At 38.7% G+C, this 18,759-nt stretch overlaps 1 protein-coding gene across 1 annotated transcript in view; it reads right to left on the reverse strand.

Moving 5' to 3' along the window:
* The window catches only part of COG5 (component of oligomeric golgi complex 5), a 267,212-nt gene extending 248,456 nt beyond the window's left edge, over positions 1 to 18,756 (reverse strand). The window contains exons 1-5 of the mRNA XM_043463038.1: positions 18,619 to 18,756; positions 11,908 to 12,047; positions 8,983 to 9,040; positions 2,970 to 3,024; positions 2,801 to 2,870 (exon numbers count right to left, since the gene is read on the reverse strand). Of these exons, the coding sequence (XP_043318973.1) occupies positions 2,801 to 2,870; positions 2,970 to 3,024; positions 8,983 to 9,040; positions 11,908 to 12,047; positions 18,619 to 18,712 (417 nt within the window). The 5' untranslated portion in view covers positions 18,713 to 18,756. The remainder of the gene's footprint in view (positions 1 to 2,800; positions 2,871 to 2,969; positions 3,025 to 8,982; positions 9,041 to 11,907; positions 12,048 to 18,618) is intronic.
* Positions 18,757 to 18,759: the final 3 nt, after the last annotated feature.

An 18,759-nucleotide genomic window follows, 5' to 3' on the forward strand; every position in this document is an offset into this window, starting at 1 on the left:
CCCTTATGGCAGAAAGTGAAGAAGAACTAAAGAGCCTCTTGATGAAAGAGGAGAGTGAAAAAGTTGGCTTAAAGCTCAACATTCAGAAAACTAAGATCATGGCAAATGATCTTAGTGATCCAGTCCCATCACTTCATGGCAAACAGATGGAGAAACAGTGGAAACAGTGGCAGACTTTATTTTGGGGGGCTCCAAAATCACTGCGGATGGTGACTGCAGCCATGAAATTAAAAGATGCTTACTCCTTGGAAAGTAAGTTAAGACCAACCTAAACAGTATATTAAAAAGCAGAGACATTAGTTTGTCAACAAAGGTCCATCTAGTCAAGGCTATGGTTTTTCCAATGGTCATGTACAGATGTGAGAGTAGGACTATAAAGAAAGCTGAGCGCAGAAGAACTGATGCTTTTGAACTGTGGTATTGGAGAAGACTCTTAAAAGTCCCTTGGACTGCAAGGAGATCCAACCAGTCCATCCTAAAGGAAATTAGTCCTAGGTGTTCATTGGAAGGACTGGTGTTGAAGCTGAAACTCCAATATTTTGGCCACCTGATGCGAAGAGCTGACTCATTGGAAAAGACCCTGATGCTGGGAAAGATTAAAGGCAGGAGATGGGGACGACAGAGGATGAGATAGTTAGATGGCATCGTCAACTCAATGAACATGAGTTTGGGTAAACTCTGGGAGTTGGTGATGGACAGGGAAGCCTGGCATGCTGCAGTTCATGGGGTCGCAAAGAGTCGGACACGACTGAGCAACTGAACTGAACTGAAATTCTCCATAGGCTAAAGACACTCTGAACCCACAGTAACAAAGATTTAAAACCAATCCTCAAAAAGATCAAACTAATTTCAAGTAACTTAACTATGAACAAGAATGAGTCCAACACTACATCAGGAAATTTTTAAAATCCAGGACCCCTGAACACAAAACACACCTTTCCACTATAAAATAAAAAAATATCAAGCATGCAAAGAAGCATAAAAAAAACATTAAAAAGCATCAAAACAAAACCCATAACAAGAAGAAAGGTCAAGTGACAAAAACTGACCCAAAAATAGCAAAGAATAAAATACTGAAGTAGGAATTCCCTGATGGCACAGTGGATAAGAATCCACTTGTCAATGAAGGTGACATAGGTTGGATCTCTGGTCCAGGAAGACTCCACATGCCGTGGAGTTACTAAGCCTGAGCATCGTAACTACTGAAGCCGCGTGCTGCAACTTCTGAAGCCCATCCACCTACAGCCTATGCTCCACAACAAAAGAAGCCACTGCAATGAGAAGCCCATACACCGAGACAAAGAGTGTTCGTCACTCACAGCAACTAAAGAAAGCCTATGTGCAGCAACAAAAACCCAGCACAACCAAAAAAATTAATTCTTTAAAATACTGAAATATAAAAAAAAACCCAGAAATATCTATTATATGCGAAAGCCTTTGACTGTGTGGATCACAACAAACTGTGGAAAATTTTTAAAGAGATGGAAATACCAGACCACCTTACTTGCTTCCTGAGAAACCTGTATGCAGGGCAAAAAGAAACAGAACTGGACATGGCACAATGGACTGGTTCAAAATTGGGAAAGAAGTATGTCAAGGCTGATACTGCCACCCTGCTTATTTAATTTCTATGCAGAGTACATCATGTGAAACGCTGGGCTGGATGAATCACAAACTGAAATCAAAATTATTGGGAAAAACATCAACAACCTCAGATAAGAAGATGATACCACTTTAATGGCAGAAAGCAAAGAGGAACTAAAGAGCCTCCTGATGAGAGTGAAACAGAAAAGTTCAAAAATGGCTTAAAACTCAACATTCAAAAAACTAAGATCACAGCATCGAGGCCCATCACTTCATGGCAAATAGATGGGGAAAAAGTGGAAATAGTGACTGGGCTCCAAAACCACTGCAGATGGTGACAGAAGCCAGGAAATGAAAAGACACTTGCTTCCCTTGAAAGAGAAGCATGACAAACCTACACAGTGTATTAGAAAGCAGAGATATCACTTTGCCAACAAAGATCTGTATAGACAAAGCTATGGTTTTTCCAATAGTCGTATGGATGTGAAAGTTGTACCATAAAGAAGGCTGAGTGCTGAAGAAATGATGCTTTCAAATTGTGGTAATTGAGAAGACTTGAGAGTTCCTTGGACTCCAAGGACATCAAACCAGTCAATCCTAAAGAAAATCAACCCTGAATATTCATTGGAAGGACTGATGCTGAAGCTGAAGCTCCAGTACTTTGGCCACATGATACAAAGAGCCAACTCACTGGAAAAGACGTTGATGCAAGAGAAGGGGATGACTGAGGATGAGATGGTTGGGTGGCATAACTGATTCGATGGATGTGAGTTATTGAGCAAACTCCAGGAGATAGTGAAGAACCAGGGAAGCCTGGCGTGCTGCAGTCCATGGATTAAAAGAATCAACAGGACTTAGTGACTGAACAGCAACCATCTATTATAGAAGTTAAATGACTAGGTTATTTACATTTGACCACAGAAAACTGTAAGGATAAAAGTTAGGTTTCTTCCTGTTCTCTATCAAGAGAAATAATTTTGAATTCTAAAAAGTTAGTAAAATGATTATATACTGTAATAATAAGAGTGAAAATAATTCACTTGAATAGTAGTTTTGATTTTTATTTTTTAAACTGAACATCTTCTTTTAAAGCACTTGAATATTTTCTTTTTCTCTCATATTCTCTTGCTTCCTCAGAATTCATTCTCTTGAAATCTATCCCCTTATAAAGAAAAAATGAACTAAAATTACAAAGAAATGACAAATGAGGACCTACCTGAAGTCTTGCTAGTTGAGCAGTACGGGCTACTATTTTATTGTATGGCTCAACAATTTTTGCTTTCATCCTAAAGGAAAAACAAAAAGAAGAGAGATAAAATCATCTTCAAAATATCAATGGATAAAAATCTTTCCATTTCACTTATTTACAAAATGAACAACAGTACCTATCAACGGCTCCCTGTAAAGCCCCAATTCTTGTCTGCATCATCTGAAGGACACCTAGGAAAACATAATAGCTTACATTACTTAAATTTACAAGGGTTTCAAGTTGGGTAAAAAGTTAAGTTAAAAGGAAAAAATTGAAAAAATTTTCCATTTTTTTCTGCTATCATCATAATCGAACCATATCTTTTACCTAGACTATTCAAAAACCTCTAACTAGTCTTCCCCTACTCCAAATCTTCCTTCACTAAAGAGGTCTTACAAGGAATAGGGTGCACACACGCTAAGTCACTTCAGTCATGTCCAGCTCTTTACAATCGTATGGACCGTAGCCCAGAGGGCTCTTGTGAACATGGGATTTCTCCAGGCAAGAATACTGGAGTGGGTTTCCATGCTCTCCTCCAGGGGATTTTCCCGACCCAGTGATCAAACCCAAGTCTCTGTGTCTCCTGCATTGGCAGACAGGTTCTTTATCACTAGCACCACCGCAAGGAATGGGGAGTGACTACTTAATGGTTACAAGGTTTCCAAGTGATGAGAAAAATCTGGAACTGGATAGTGATACCTATTAACAGCACTGAATTAGCATTAATATGATTAAAGGGGTAAATTCCATGTTATGTGTGAAAAGTAAAAATGAAAGTCACTCAGTCATGTCAGACTCTTCATGACCCAATGGACTGTAGCCTGCCAGGTTCCTCTGTTTATGGGGATCCTCCAGGCAAGAATACTGGAGTGGGCATCTGTTTCCTTCTGACCAGGGGATCTTCCCAATCCAGGGATTGAACTCAGGTCTCCTGCATTACAGGCAGATTCTTTATCAGCTGAGCCACCAGGGAAGCCCAAGAATACTGGATTGGGTAGCATATCCCTTCTCCAAGAGATCTTCTTGCCCCAGGAATCGAATGGTGGTCTCCTGCATTGCAGGCAGATTCTCTACAAGCTGAGCTACCAGGGAAACCCACTGTTAATGTGCACTGTACTATAATCACACACAAAAAAATGCCTGAGTGATCTTTAGAAGTGTAAATTATATCTTAACACTCATTTGCTAAAATCTATCCACAGTCTCCCCTTCATTCCTAGGTTAAAGCTAAAGTCCACAGCTTGATCTCCAAGGCCCTGAACAATTTGGGTGACGTACTCTGCTCCTGGTATACTCTCTCTGATCACCAATGATAGAGAAATAATATATACGGAGAGCAAGTATATTATTGCCTTTACTCTCTGTTTACACAACATGATGAAGAACCATTTATAAAATTGTAGAACTATTTTCAGGAAGACAGATCTTAAATTTGACTATTTATATACCTAAAAATGGGTTTTCCACTATTACAGATCTAATTATTTTGAACTCCATTATTTAAAACTCAGTTTCTATATTCAACTGACATAGCTGTAGTTTTAAAACACAGCATTCTATAAATAAATTTAAGTATAGAATGTTGTCACATATTAGATGAGGTAATTTTAAGGTTAATTAACATTCCTATCAGCATACAAATATGTTTTAATTTGGCTCAGTTCAATAGAATCCTTTCTGGACCCAGAGATTATGCTTTTCTGCTGGCTTTATGGTTCACTGACCTGAAATCTCCAAAACTGTACTGGCCTTCCTAGTTATCACTACTTCCTTACATGTTTTCTCCCCACAACCCACTCGTGAGAGCTTTCACACATATTCCAGTAAAACAGACCTTGTCAAGATCACCAGAAATCTCCAAGGTGCCAATTTCTATTATCAATTCTGTCTTAATCCTGTTCAAACTCTCAAAAATTCATTTCACGTTGAACCACTCCCTCCCTAAAACATGTTTTACTCTAGCCTTCCAAATCATTACACCCCCTGGGTTCCTTCGGATCACAATAGTTGCTCCTACTCCTTCTCCATTAGATCTCTAAATGCTGGAGTACTCCCAGAGGGGATCGTCAGTCCTCTTCTCTTCTCCATCCAGAGTCTCTCTTAGTATTTAAAACACAGGGTCTGAATGAAATCTCAATCTATTCAATAAAATACTGATTTGAGATATACACATATGTACATGTATCCATATTTTCTTTATATCTGCCTAACTATACACACACATATACACACCACAACTTAGTTCAGAATTTTCTCATGACAAATTTAAGACACCCAAGATAACATCTGCCCCAACCAAAGTCATGATCCTCTCCAGTCTAACTCATCTCAAGTTACTTATACCATCATCTATCCAATTTTTCAGACTAAAATTTTAGGAATCACTCTTGGTGAGTTTTTTTCCCTCAGACCTTTAATTTCCCATCAACAAATCCTATCAACTCTATTCCCATCTTATACCATCCACTTCTCTCTCTTTATGTCCACCACTCTAATTCAAGGCACCATCAACTATTATTACTCTAATAACTTTTAAATGGGAACCCCAGAGTCTACTCTTGCCTTCCTATAGAACCACTAGATGGGGAGGGAGGTGGGAGCGGGGATCAGGATGGGGAACACATGCAAATCCATGGCTGATTCATGTCAATATATGGCAAAAACCACTACCAAGAAAAAAAAAAAATTTTAGAGCATTAATCACATATCTCTAATTAAAATCCTCCAATGGCTTACCATTCCATTTAGAATGAAAATCAAAATTCCTTTCCAAGAACCTCATCTACAATTTCTTTGCCTCATTCACTAAACTCTTAATCGTACTAGACTTTTCTTTCTTTCCTTCAAACATGCCACACTAATTCCATTTGTTGGTCCCTCAGCTTACCACACTCTTCTCCCCAGAGAGTCATGTGGTAGCTCTTTCTCATCACTCAGATCTCAGCTCAAATGTCATCTTCTCAAAGAGACATCCCCTGCTTATCCGAGCTAGTAAGGGACTCCCCTTCTGTCTCATCGTTTATTTTATTTTCTTTTAGAACTTACAAATACCTGAAGTTTCCTACTAACGTATTTTTTGGGTCTAATTTCCTACCTAGAACATAAATATAACATGAACAGTGACTTTGGCTTTTGTTCACAGGTGCCTGGTATCTAACAATTTCTCAATTACTGAGTAAGCAAATAAATTAATAAATTAAGCGATCTCTTTTTAATTAAATAGGCTTAATTGGGATTCCTGGGTGGCTCAGTTGTAAAGAAGCCTCCTCCCAATGCAGGAGATGTGGGTTCAACCCCTGGGTCAGGAAGATCCCCTGGAGGAGGAAATGGCAACCTGCTCCAGTATTCTTGCAGGGAAAGTCCCAAGGACAGAGGAGCCTGGCGGGCTACAGTCTGAGGGGTCACAAGAGTTGGAGACAACTAAGCGAATGACAGGCACACATTCATGCACAATTAAACATACCTCCATAGCGACAGGGATTTTTTATAAGGTTACACGTGCCTGGAATCTAGCAAATTCTCAATTAAAATTTAAGTGAATAAATGAATAGAACATAGAGAGTAAATTTTATTTCATTTTAGGAGATAAAGCACAGTAGATTTTACTGAATGTTTTCTTTTTTAATTAATTTTATTGGAGTGTAGTTGCTCAACCACATTGTTAGTTTCTACGAGAATGTAAATTTTAATAAAATAGGCTAAATAAGTATACCTCCAAATGAATATAGCACAAAATTTTAAATACATAGGAGAAAAAGCAGATGAAGTAAATAGCTGGGACAATACTCTTTTTCAAATACATAACACACATCTCAAAAATTTTAATATGCTTAGAAATACACATCATGCTAAAATATATACTGATTCATACCTTGACTTCTTATGTTCAAATAATCTGGAGAATACTTTTAGATTATCATAGGAATTTACAGAAGTCAGCCTTTGTACTGTATACTCTCATCTAACGGATAATCATTCTAACTCAGACAAATAGCATATTTTAAATGTTGCAATCACTGAAAAGCATTCAGGGAAAATCAGCACACTACGGAACTTAACACATATAGGGAATTACCTGGCAGTCCAGTGGTTAATGTGGAGCTCTATACCAAAGTCACTGGTGTAAAGCCTTTGACCAAGGTCACAAATGTGGAGCCTTGTACCAAGGTCATCTCCGGAACTGACCGAGCCCCACAGCAATTGTTGTCAAGAGCCTCCACCCATCTAAACCAGCCAGCTCCAGTTCCCTGACCCCATGTTAGATTAAAAAAAAATACCCACCCTGTGCTGTGCTCAGTCATGTCCAACTCTGCAAACCTCCCTATAGCACCCTAAACAATCACCTAATGCCCCCAGTAAGAACTTGGTCGTGAGGCTATAAAATTGGTTACTAGCACACAAAAGCCATCAGCTCACCCTTGAGCTGGCCTGCTGTTCTAAGTGTCTCCCACTGTAATAAATTCTATTCTCTCATTTTGCCTCATGTCTGAAAATTATCTTCCAATCCATGCACAGCCCATGACAATTAGAATTCAGCACTTTCACTGCCGTAGCCCAGGGTTCAATCCCTGATTGGGGAACTAAGATCGCACAAGCTGCATGATGCAGCCAATTAAAAAAAATAAAAAGAACTAAGCATATATACGAAAACCACAGTAAGAAGTATTTTTGTTGTGATGATTTATCTACACATATTTACACTCAAAATCAACATACTACCACAACATCCCTATAGTTTTTATAAAGAAAAAAATCATTTATCATTTATTTACAAAAATTACCATTAAAAACAAGGTATTGTTTCTTGCTTCCAGAAACTTATAAAATACTATGAGATTAAAAAAATTAATTTCCAATAGTAAGTCAGTACCTAGAGCCTCTTAATTTTCCCATAGTCTAGTATCTATCCTAAATATTCAAGTAACACACAAACTATTATTTTTAAAATACTATGTTCTTCATCAGGATGCGTTAGAAACAGTGTACATGCTGAGAATAATACCTATGAGTGTGTGTAAGAAATACTGGGGAAGCATTAAAGAATATTGCCTCACAAAAGGCAATATCCTTCTTCCTCAAGAATTCAACCAACAAAGAGAAAAATCATTTAGCTTTCTTTTGATGTGCAGTGATTAATAATGTAATCACAACACAAGTGGTGATGGAAAATACAGTATTAGCATTTCATATTTATGAGATGTAGTTTAACAGAATGAAAAATTCATAAAAGAAGTAGTCAAACAACCTCACAAAAAAAAAAAGTAGTCAAACAAAAACAGAAGAATTCACAATAAAAATCCAATGCATTATTCTACTATACTTTCATTTTTGAAAAGCATTTCAAAGAAGTCGAACATAATGAAAGAACTGAAGCCTATTTCCACTACTTTGGTGGAGCTGACTTTGTTTGGGGGGATGGGGGGGCAGTGGTTTCAGCCCCACAATGTGACTTGCCGAATCTTAGTTCCCTGACCAGGGATTGAACCTGCACCCTCAGCAGTGAAACTGCAAAGTCCTAATCTCTAACCACTGGAATTCTCTGCTTGTTTTCATTAACTCAGTTATAAAAGCACTAAATATGCACTAGGAATTGTTCTAAGCATTTTGTTAACTCAAATTAGCACCATATTAGTACGTATGAACACTCCTTTATGGATAAAACAGGCACAGAAAGTAACTTGTCCAAACTCACACATCTAGTAGGAGGCTAAGCAATGATTTAAATCCAGAGAATTTAGCTCAAAGGTCAGAGAACCTGCTTGCCAGTGCAGGAGACGTAAGAGACAGGTTCAATCGCTGGGTTAGGAAGATGCCCTGGAGGAGGGCATGGCAACCCACTCTAGTATTCTTGCCTGGAGAATCCTATGGACAGAGCAGCCTTACAAGCTACAGTACACAGGGTCACAAAAAGTCAGACACACATGCCAATAAAACCTCAAAGTTTTACTAAAGTTTTGTTGGAACACAGCCACACACATTCATTTACATATTACTCAGTTGGTTTCACTCTGTAACAGCAGAGTTTACAAGTTGTAACAGAGACAATATGGCCTGCAAAGTCTCAAATTATTTACTTTCAGATCCTTCACAAGAAAAGTTACCAAGCCCTAGGTGAGCTCTAAATAGTATAACAGTTAATGGAAACATACCTTCCAAAGACTCAATTCCAGTTGCTTGTGCCAATAAATCTTCATGTCTTGCAACGACCTGAAAATCAAGAATGAATCATCAGCACTGTAAGTATTAGGTATTTTAATTTGTAACCACAATGTAGAACTGAAGGTCTCTCTCTATGTGGAAAGGGGGGAAAATGCTAATACAAAGGAAAAAAGTACAAGTAAAAAAGGTGTGTTTGAGATGTCTGATTGGCAGGAACATAAACATGCTTAAAGCTCGACATGGTGCCAAAGAAGTCTTTTCATTAGCCCCATGTTTTCCTAGTAGGATGTGCAGAAGGAAGATGTGCCAAAACTGAAAAACAAAAACCTGCCAATTCTCGCCACACTAATTAATACATGTTTTCCTTTTAAAGAGTGTTTTCAAACAGCAGGTTCTTTTAGCTCTTGAACTTAATCAGCATCATCACAACCACATCCTAATTTGCAAAGATAAAACAGAATCAGCACCTCCCTGAACATCTCTCTGTTTCCAGCTTCCCCATGTCACAGCAAACCCTCTTTCAATGCTATGTCAAAAAAAAAGTTAGGAATTAAAGGCTACATGCAAGAGAATCCTAGAAACATCAAGATATCAAGCAAATCTTTAGAATAATCCAGGAAGCCTTTATTACAATGCATAAGAAGTTTCATGTCTAATCTATAAACTGAAGCTCCTTAATGGCAAAGATTCATTCACTGGAAGCCTAAATCCTCCACTCTGTCCAGTGCCAGATGTCACTGTCATTCTAGCAATTTCCTCTATCACATAACTGTTACTTTTGGTCTCCTATGTCTCTTACCTAGAAGACTTCTCAATTTTCCCCAGTCCACTGACATGGTGATTAATGCATCCATCCTAACACAATGATTTTCTTCTAATTCTCTATTCTTTGTCCCTTGTGACGCTGCAGAAAGTTTGAAAAACCTAAAACTACACTGTTATAGTCTCCCCTGCAATCAACTGGATGAATTTTCAAGAGATTTAGAAGACAGAAGAGGAAAGCTATTTTCCCGTTACTGTTTCAGCTAGTAAGCCAGAGCCAGAGACCTGAGGCTTTAGAGACAGCCGAGATAGCCCTATTCATCATTCCAGAGTCCAGTTACCAGAGTTCAAGCACCCAGAAGCTGAACTTCAGCAGGGACATGGGAGTTAACAGCAGGTGCTTGCAGGTCCCTGGGCTGCATCCATGGTAGATCCTTCCACCCTGTCTATTAGCTGTCCATCCAATCCTCTGTATTAAGTATCTTCCTGCTTTAAATACCTAGAGTGATTTCTGTTTCTTGTACTAAAGTCCTGACTGATACTTATCTCTGTACATCTTTTGTAATTTAAATCATCTCACTGATATTTTAAATTATTTTGATTATATTTTATTTATGAGTTCGGTCAGCATTATTCCAATTTTGCTTCTGCAGAAAAACAATTATAGCAGGTTCAGATCTCATACCAGGACTGAGATTTTTCTCAATCCCACATCCAAAACTGCTGTTAAGTATAACTTGCCCTCTAGTTTTTACTGATTCCTTTAGAGAAGTTACTACATGCAAAGGATAAGGAAAATGCCAACCACAAAAAGATAGAAAGAATTTCAGGTAGCTTCTGCAAAAAGCTACCCCAAGAAACACAGGCAGAATTAAAAAGCATTTTCCCCTGCCCCCATAAACAATGTGTACTACTCTATCTAAAACAGGCATCACTTGCCTGTCATTATTTCTGTCTGTATCTGCCACTGGTCTGTGAATGCTTAGAGAGCAAGGAAATACGTTCATTTTTCTATTCCCACAGACTACAGCAAACCAGACTATTAAAACTGACTATAAATAATTGATTTCTAACTATATAATCAGAATTTTATAGTTAAATTGACCTTAGAAGTCATCCCAGTCCTAAACAAGTAGCTCTTTTAACTGATAAAGCAAGACACAAAAAAGTTTAAGGGAACATGTCTCATGCTATACCAGATCTAGGTTTCCTGGTAAATACACATTTATTAATGCAACTGTACATTAATTTAAATGTTTACGTACCTACTCAGAAAAAAAAAGGCAAGACTAAAAGGTATTATATAATATGAAAGGTAACAGCACAACTGAGACTCAGACCTATCTCCTAACTCCCCTTTTGTGTCCTATCCACCACAAATTTATCAACCATCTGCAATTTCATCAAATGTTACATTTTGTGCTCATGAAGTATGAACTCCTGATGGGAACAGTTTTCCTTATTCACACTATTCTGCTTCCAAAATTCCATTTTCTATTATCTTTATCAAATGTTAGCTACTCAGCTGTGTCCAACTCTTTGCGAACCCAAGAACTGTAGCCAGTCAGGCTCCTCTATCCATTCAATTTGCCAGGCAAAAACACTGGAATGGGCTGCATTTCCTTCTCCAAGGGATCTTCCTGACCCAGGGATCGAACCTGGGTCTCCTGCATTGCAGGTGGATTCTTTACCGTCTGAGCCACCAGGAAAGCCCTAAGACATCCTATTTTTTTGCCAACTTATATTCCCTCCATATCAGATGAGATGATGAAAACAAAGTATGAATAAAAGGTTTTGGAGAGATGGGATATCCATTTTTCAACTGACAAAAAGTAGCTTCCAGAAAACTTTTAAAAAATGTACTTGGAGGAACTTTCCTGGTGGTCCAGGGATTAAGACCCCATGTTTCCAAGGCAGGACATGTGAGTTCAATCCACATCGAACTGGTTGGGGAACTAAGATCCCACATGCTGTGTGGTGCAGCCAAGAATTTATATATATATATATACACACACACACACACACACACACACACACTTGGGAAAATATAATTTGTTCATATAAATATGCATTTAGATTAAATAATAAAAGGATTATAAAATGATATATAATCACTCTGGGATAAACTGTATGCTCCAGAAGATTGGAATTACCTGTAAGTGTAGTTCTTTATCCAACTGACTGATTCCTTGGGCAAGTTTTGCTAGTTGTTCAGCAATTACAGCTTGATGAATAGATTGAGAAGTATAAGTCTTTACATCAAAGTCTTCATTTAAAAAATCACTATAACACTCTGGGGAAAACATAAAAAAAATTATTAATCACATTGCACCAAACCACAGATGGAACAACAGACTGGTCTAAAATTGGGAAAGGAATTCTTCAAGGTTGTATATTGTCACTCTGCTTACTTAACATATGCAGAGTATACCATGCAAAATGCAGGGCTGGATGAATCACAAGTGGAATCAAGACTACTGGGAGAAATATGAACAACCTCAGATATGCAGATGATACTACTCTAATGGTGGAAAGCGAAGAGGAATTAAAGAGCTTCTAGATAAAAATGAAAGAAGAGAGTGAAAAAGCTGGCTTAAAAACCCAACATTCAACCAAAGATCATGGCATCTGGTCCCATCACTTCATGGCAAATGGATGGGGAAAAAATGGAAACAAATGGCAGATTTTATTTTCTTGGGCTCCAAAATCATTACAGACGGTGACTGCAGCCATGAAATTAAAAGATGCTTGCTCCTTGGAAGAAAAGCTATGACAAACCTATACAGCATATTAAAAAGCAGAGACATAACTTTGCTGACAAAGGTCCATATAGTCAAAGCAATGGTTTTTCCAGTAGTCATGTACAAAAATAACAGTTAGACCATAAAGAAGGTTGCATGCCAAAGAATTGATGCTTGCAAACTGTGATGCTGGAGAAGACTCTTGAGAGTCCCTTGGACAACAAAGAGACCAAATCAGTCAATCCTAAAGGAAATCAACCCTGAATATTCATTGGAAGGACTGATGCTGAAGCTCCAATACTTTGGCCACCTGATGGAAAGAGTCCATTCATTGGAAAAGACCCTGATACTAGGAAAGATTGAGGACAGGAGAAGAGGACGACAGAGAATGAGATGTTTGGATGGCATCACTGACTCAAAGGACATGAGTTTGAGCAAACTCTGGGAGACAGTGAAGGACCAGGAAATCTGGTGTGCTGCAGTTAATGAGGTCACAAAGAGTGAGACACGACTTAGCGAATGAAAAACAACAAAACCACAGAAATTAAACAACATAACAATTGTAACCACAGTTAACATATTTTGAGATCTTTCTATACACCAAAAACTAACAAAAAGGCTTTCTGTTGTAAAGAAGAAGGAAGAGGTGGTGGCAATAGCAGAAGAGTGGCAATATTTACTAAGAATATTCCTACACATCACGTACTGACCTAAGCACTTTATACATACTAACTCATCCAATATGCACACAGACCTGTTGGAACTCATACTAATTTATTCTATATGCACACAACCCTGTTGGAAATATCATTCTCCCCATTTCATGGGTGAAGAGATGGGCAGAGACAAGGCATGAAACTTTTACCATTTCATTGTTTGAACCCAAGGCAGTCTAGCTCCAGAGCCCACCTCTGGACCACTATGCATACTCCTAAAAGTTAGTTTTCAGGAGCACCAAAGAATCAATGCCTTCAAATTGTGATGCTGGAAAAGACTCTTGAGAATCCCTTGGACAGCAAGGAGACCAAATCAGTAAATCCTAAAGGAAATCAACCCTGATTATTCATTGGAAGGAGTGATGCTGAAGCTTCAGTACTTTGACCACCTGATGGAAAGAGCCAATTCATTGGAAAAGACCCTGATACTAGGAAAGATTGAGGGCAGGAGGAGAAGAGGGCAGCAGAGGATATAATTGGAGAGTACCACTGACTCAAAGGACATGAGTTTGAGCAAACTGTGAAACAGTGAAAGACAGGGAAGCCTGGCATACTGCAGTCCATGGGGTCACAAAGAGTTGGACATGATTAGCAAACAACAAAAAAGCTAGTTTTATCAGTAAATTAAAAGAAAATATTGAGAAAAGATTGAAAAAAAAATACTAGCAACAGTTTTTAACACAAGAAAACAAGGTCAATAACAATAAGAAAATTGACTGTATCTGAAAATTACAGTCTCCAGTATCTCCAGATCGATGCACAAATACTGTTACAATAAAGTGAATCTGAAATTTTAAAAGAAGTAGGCACATACAAACTCACAGGTATTATTGAAATTTTGGATTTGAGTGAAATAAGTAAAAGGAAGCAGAAATCATGTTGAACGTAGGCCCTTAAAAGAAAGAAAAAAGGATATAGCTGTTAAGATATATCCTGTTTAGCTGAATACAGCTGTTAAGATAACTTTATGTATAGAAATCCACAAATGTGTGAAAGAAAAAATGGAATTATGAATTAAAAATAGATATACAGAAGTGAAGTCAATGTAGGTAAAAAGGATTATCTCCTAGCCATATGGTAGATATAGGTAAGACTGCCTTGACAAGAGATTATAAAACTAGCTATAATACAGAGTACTTTTACAAAAACTTCAAATTGTCTATATTCACTATAATATATGCTCCTCAAAGGCAAAGTCTTTGTTTTCTGTACTACCACACCCACAGAGCCTGAACAATGCCTGACACACAGGTGTTCAATACTGGCTGAATGAATTAATCTATACATCAGCTACAAGTATCATTCTGCTAAAAGCAGAGATGCATTCTTAACTACTCTCGAAGTGGAGTGAAAGAAAGAAACTGCTACCTTGGCCTTAATCCTGAGAATCCCATTTCCTTAGAGTTTGCCAAGCAATTCTCAGAATAAGGATCCCGCCAGGCAGACAAGTAGAGAAGGCTATTTCAAAAGCAAAGGTTTAGAGGCAGCAAATACAATGGTATATTCTGAGGAATAAGGATAATACTGACTTCAGTATGTCTAGATCACAATGGATATTGACAGAAAGGGTAAAGAACGGCAGGATTTGAGGTTCCAAAGGAAGGCTGGGTGCAGTTTGAAAAGAGGCTGGTAAAACAAGCAAAATGTTCAGACTATACCCCATTTAAGTTTTACAGCCAAGAAAGAGTGCTGTGAGCCTTGTGTTGTAGAACAGTTTCTGGCAGCAGGATGGAGGATGACTGAAAAGGGATTAGCCACGCAGTGGTGTACTGGGGCTGGCTCAGACTGACTCCTGAGAGCCAACTGCTAAACTTTCAGGAATTGTGTGAGCCAGCTGACATCTCATGTAGGTATCTTCAAACTGACCATGCTAAGCGTATTTATACCATGAAAACTGGTATATAATACAAAAGCAGGGATTTTGCTATTTTCCCAGAAAGCTGGTTTACCAGCATACTCACTGAATAGAGCCACAGGTGCTATGTTACCAGCCCAAGTGACAGGATGGAGACCAAACACAGTGGCACTAAGAATGCCAAGGAGGTGACAAATGTGACAAACATTCAGACACTACAATGTACAGGACTTAGACACAAGCTGAAAATGGGTGATTAGGTAGACCAAGAATTAAAAGATGATTTCCAAGTTTCTTGATTAACAGACATGTAATCTTCGAATAAGGATGAACATGAATGTACCCCTGCCTCCAGAGAACTCATAAGCTATAGGAGAACAAACACACACCTAACTTACCACATACAATTAATGATAACAGAGACTATTAGAGCAAAGGGTTAGAGGAAAGGGGTGAAAAAATATTGATTTCACTTTTTCATGTGCAGGATCTATACTATCTGTTCATACACGGGCCTTTTTAGCAACTTTTTATTTTGTACTGGGGTATAGCCGATTAACAATGTTGTGCATTTCAGGTGAACAGCAAAGGGACTCAGCCACACATATATATGTATCCAGTCTCCCCCAAGCCCCCTTCCCATCCAGGCTGCCACATAACATTGAGAGTTCCATATGCTATACAATAAGTCCTTGTTGGTTACCCATTTTAAATATAGCAGCGTGTACCATATGTAGATTTTTTGTATGTAGAATTAGTAGTGCTTGTTCACTATCAAGAGAGAAATGTCCAGTAAACAGTGGTTCTATAGCTCAGAAGACAGGTAAGGACCATCTATGTGTACATTTGTGTACAAAGATATTAATAGTCAAACGATGAAAAAAAAGACCAGATGATTTAGGAAGCCACTTTAGAATGCACAAAAAAATGGGGACAATTCAGAAGCAGGGAAACACCAAAATTTGGGGGTAAAGATAAAAAAAAGATGGAGAAGGAAAAGGCAACCCACTCCAGCATTCTTGCCTGGGAAAGTCCATGGACAGAGGAGCCTGGCAGGCTGCAGTCCATGAGGTTACATGACTGAGCATGTGTGTACGAGGGTGGAGGGAGACGGGCTGGTAGCAATAAAGTGGTAGAACTAAAAAAAAGAAAAAAAAGATAAAAAGTGAAAGCAAAGAAATTAAATGTTCAGAGAGAAAGAAAAACAGGAGAGAATGGCAAAAATCAAAATGGACAGTTTAAAGAAAGTAAGTGGCCAGTAGTGTCAAAGATATTACAAAGATCAAACATAGTGAAGGCTGGATACTAATCACTGGTTTCGCAATCGGAGGACAGAATATCCCTAATGCTTCTCTTTTATAGTTTTCTCATTGTTACAGGCATCACATCAAAAACTCACAAAATTTCAAACTATGCATCTACTCACCAACCCTATCAATCCTAACCTCCGTAATTGGCAGATCCCTGACACAGTGAATCACTATTATTGAAGGGAATATTTACTTCCTTAGGAATGTTATGGGGGGAAGAGTGGAGTGAATCACTGAATTGGGACACAATGAGGACAACAAGGATCTAAAGAAAGCTGAAAAAGAGCGCTTAAAGAATAAGGAAATTTAAAAACAAAACAAACAAACAAACAAAAACCATGCAACTAACAAGCCACATGAGTAAAAGTATTCCAAAAGTCAAAACCTTTCATAAGATCAAGTAAGATAAGGACCAAAACTGTCCATCTGATACATCCACGAAGCAGAGCAATCTCAATTGGCCCAGAATGAGAGTAACTGGTCCTGGAGGAGGCAGGAAGAAAATCCAGAACACCAAGAGGAGGGATTGTCTTTAGGAAGCAGTACACTTCTTTTGTAATTAAAAATACCATGAAATAGAAGAAAGGATGGCGACAGGTTCAGGCTGGTTCACAGATTTAACGGCAAGAAACTGAGGAAGCTTGTATCAGATTCTCTTTTAGGGAATTTGAAAACTATTTGTTGAACTCAAAGGGAATGGCTTGAAAAAAGTAAAGAGGATTTAAATAATTACTGTTGAAGATGAGAAAGAGAACTAAATAGGAAAATATAGAAAGCAGAACTGAGGATTATGTACCCTCCAAAAACTGATTACAATTCCTGGAGTGAAACCTATATCAATACCTATGTGTGGCATGTACTACCTCTGTGCACTTCACCTGGAGAAGTTCTATTTATACTTCAAAACCAACTCTAACTAGTCTTTTTTGACATTCTCTAATCACCAACAGTTATCATCCACTTTTGGATTCATGTTTTACTTCATATACAATTCTACTGCTACCATTACAATGCTATATTAAAGTGTCTAACTTTATAACTTTATAGGACTATTTCCCCTACCAAAATCGTAAGCTACTTAAGAGTGGAAATTGTATATGTAACAGGAGCCAAGACTTCGTAAAACTGAATTTAAATGAAGATACAAAGATGCATTAGCCAGAGATCCTGGAGAACATGATCTAGTTCAGAAAATGACATCGTTAGTAAATCTTGACAAAAGTATGTAAATTATAATCAGAAGGCAAGAAACTAAGGGCAATAATAAAACATACAACACAGAAAACAGCAATTTAGAAGTTTATTTCATTCATTTATAATCTATTTTGTTCTACAAATGTGTACATATGCTTCTCAGTGTGTTGTTCAGTTTTTAAAAACACTCTGCACCTACCATAGGTAACTCTGCAGAATATAAAAAGGGATTTTACAATGCAGTAGAAAAGACTAAGTACACAAATTATTTTTATACACGGTAGAATGTGATGTTGATTTGGGAAGGAAATTAAGAACAGATGAGAAGGGTCTTTAGAAATTTGAACTTTATTCTGAAAGAAAACAGATTTGGAGCATGTTAACGTCACTAAGACAATTGTGTGCGCTTCTCAAATGTAGTATGTCTAACTTTTCTTATTCCTAGAATTTGTCCAAAACTATAAGTAAACTTGACTGCCATATTCAATACATATGGTTAATCCCAGCTTGAATGAATGCTCCGAACCCTCCCCCACGTATGTTGTGGATAAACCACTAGTAACAAAACAAGCGAGCTGTAAACGGGGCCACCGGTGCTGTCCAAGAATTCGTCAAAGGGGCGGATGTTTCCAAATCTACATAAAAAGAGCCCCCCTTCACTAAGCGCTTGTCATCTGTCCTAGTTCTTACACTTTTCATGGGGTTAAACGCTTCACCCTTTGGTCAAGAACTGCGGCAGCAGAAGGTCACCGGGTGCGGAAACGGGACATCAGCAAAGCCCCAGGAGCGTGAAGGGTAGAGCTGAAATGAGGAGCCTCCAAAATCAGGTGTCCCCAGGGCAACCGGAAAGAAACCGGCCAGCAAGTCCCTGGGGAAACACGTCGGCAAGGCCGGCACCCAGATGCCAGTGGGCCGGGCGGAGGGGAGTGGTCACGTCGAGAACGGAAAACTTTCTGCAAAGCGACGGGTTGAATCCACCACCCAGGCCCAAGTGCGGAGCAGACAGCTCCCAAGCCCCATGGCCTGACCACAGCCCGGCCCCCCTTACCGTCCTGCAGGAGCTCCCGGACAGTGGCTGCAGCCGCCCCGGACCCCGGAGCCCCACGGCCAACCATAGAGACGCTGCCGTCGCCACCTTCCATGTTGGCTGGTGCGGGAGTGATGCCGTCACAGCGGCGCGCCCCGCCCA

The sequence above is a fragment of the Cervus canadensis genome, chromosome 3 (assembly GCF_019320065.1).
Source record: "Cervus canadensis isolate Bull #8, Minnesota chromosome 3, ASM1932006v1, whole genome shotgun sequence".
Lineage (NCBI taxonomy): Eukaryota > Metazoa > Chordata > Mammalia > Artiodactyla > Cervidae > Cervus > Cervus canadensis.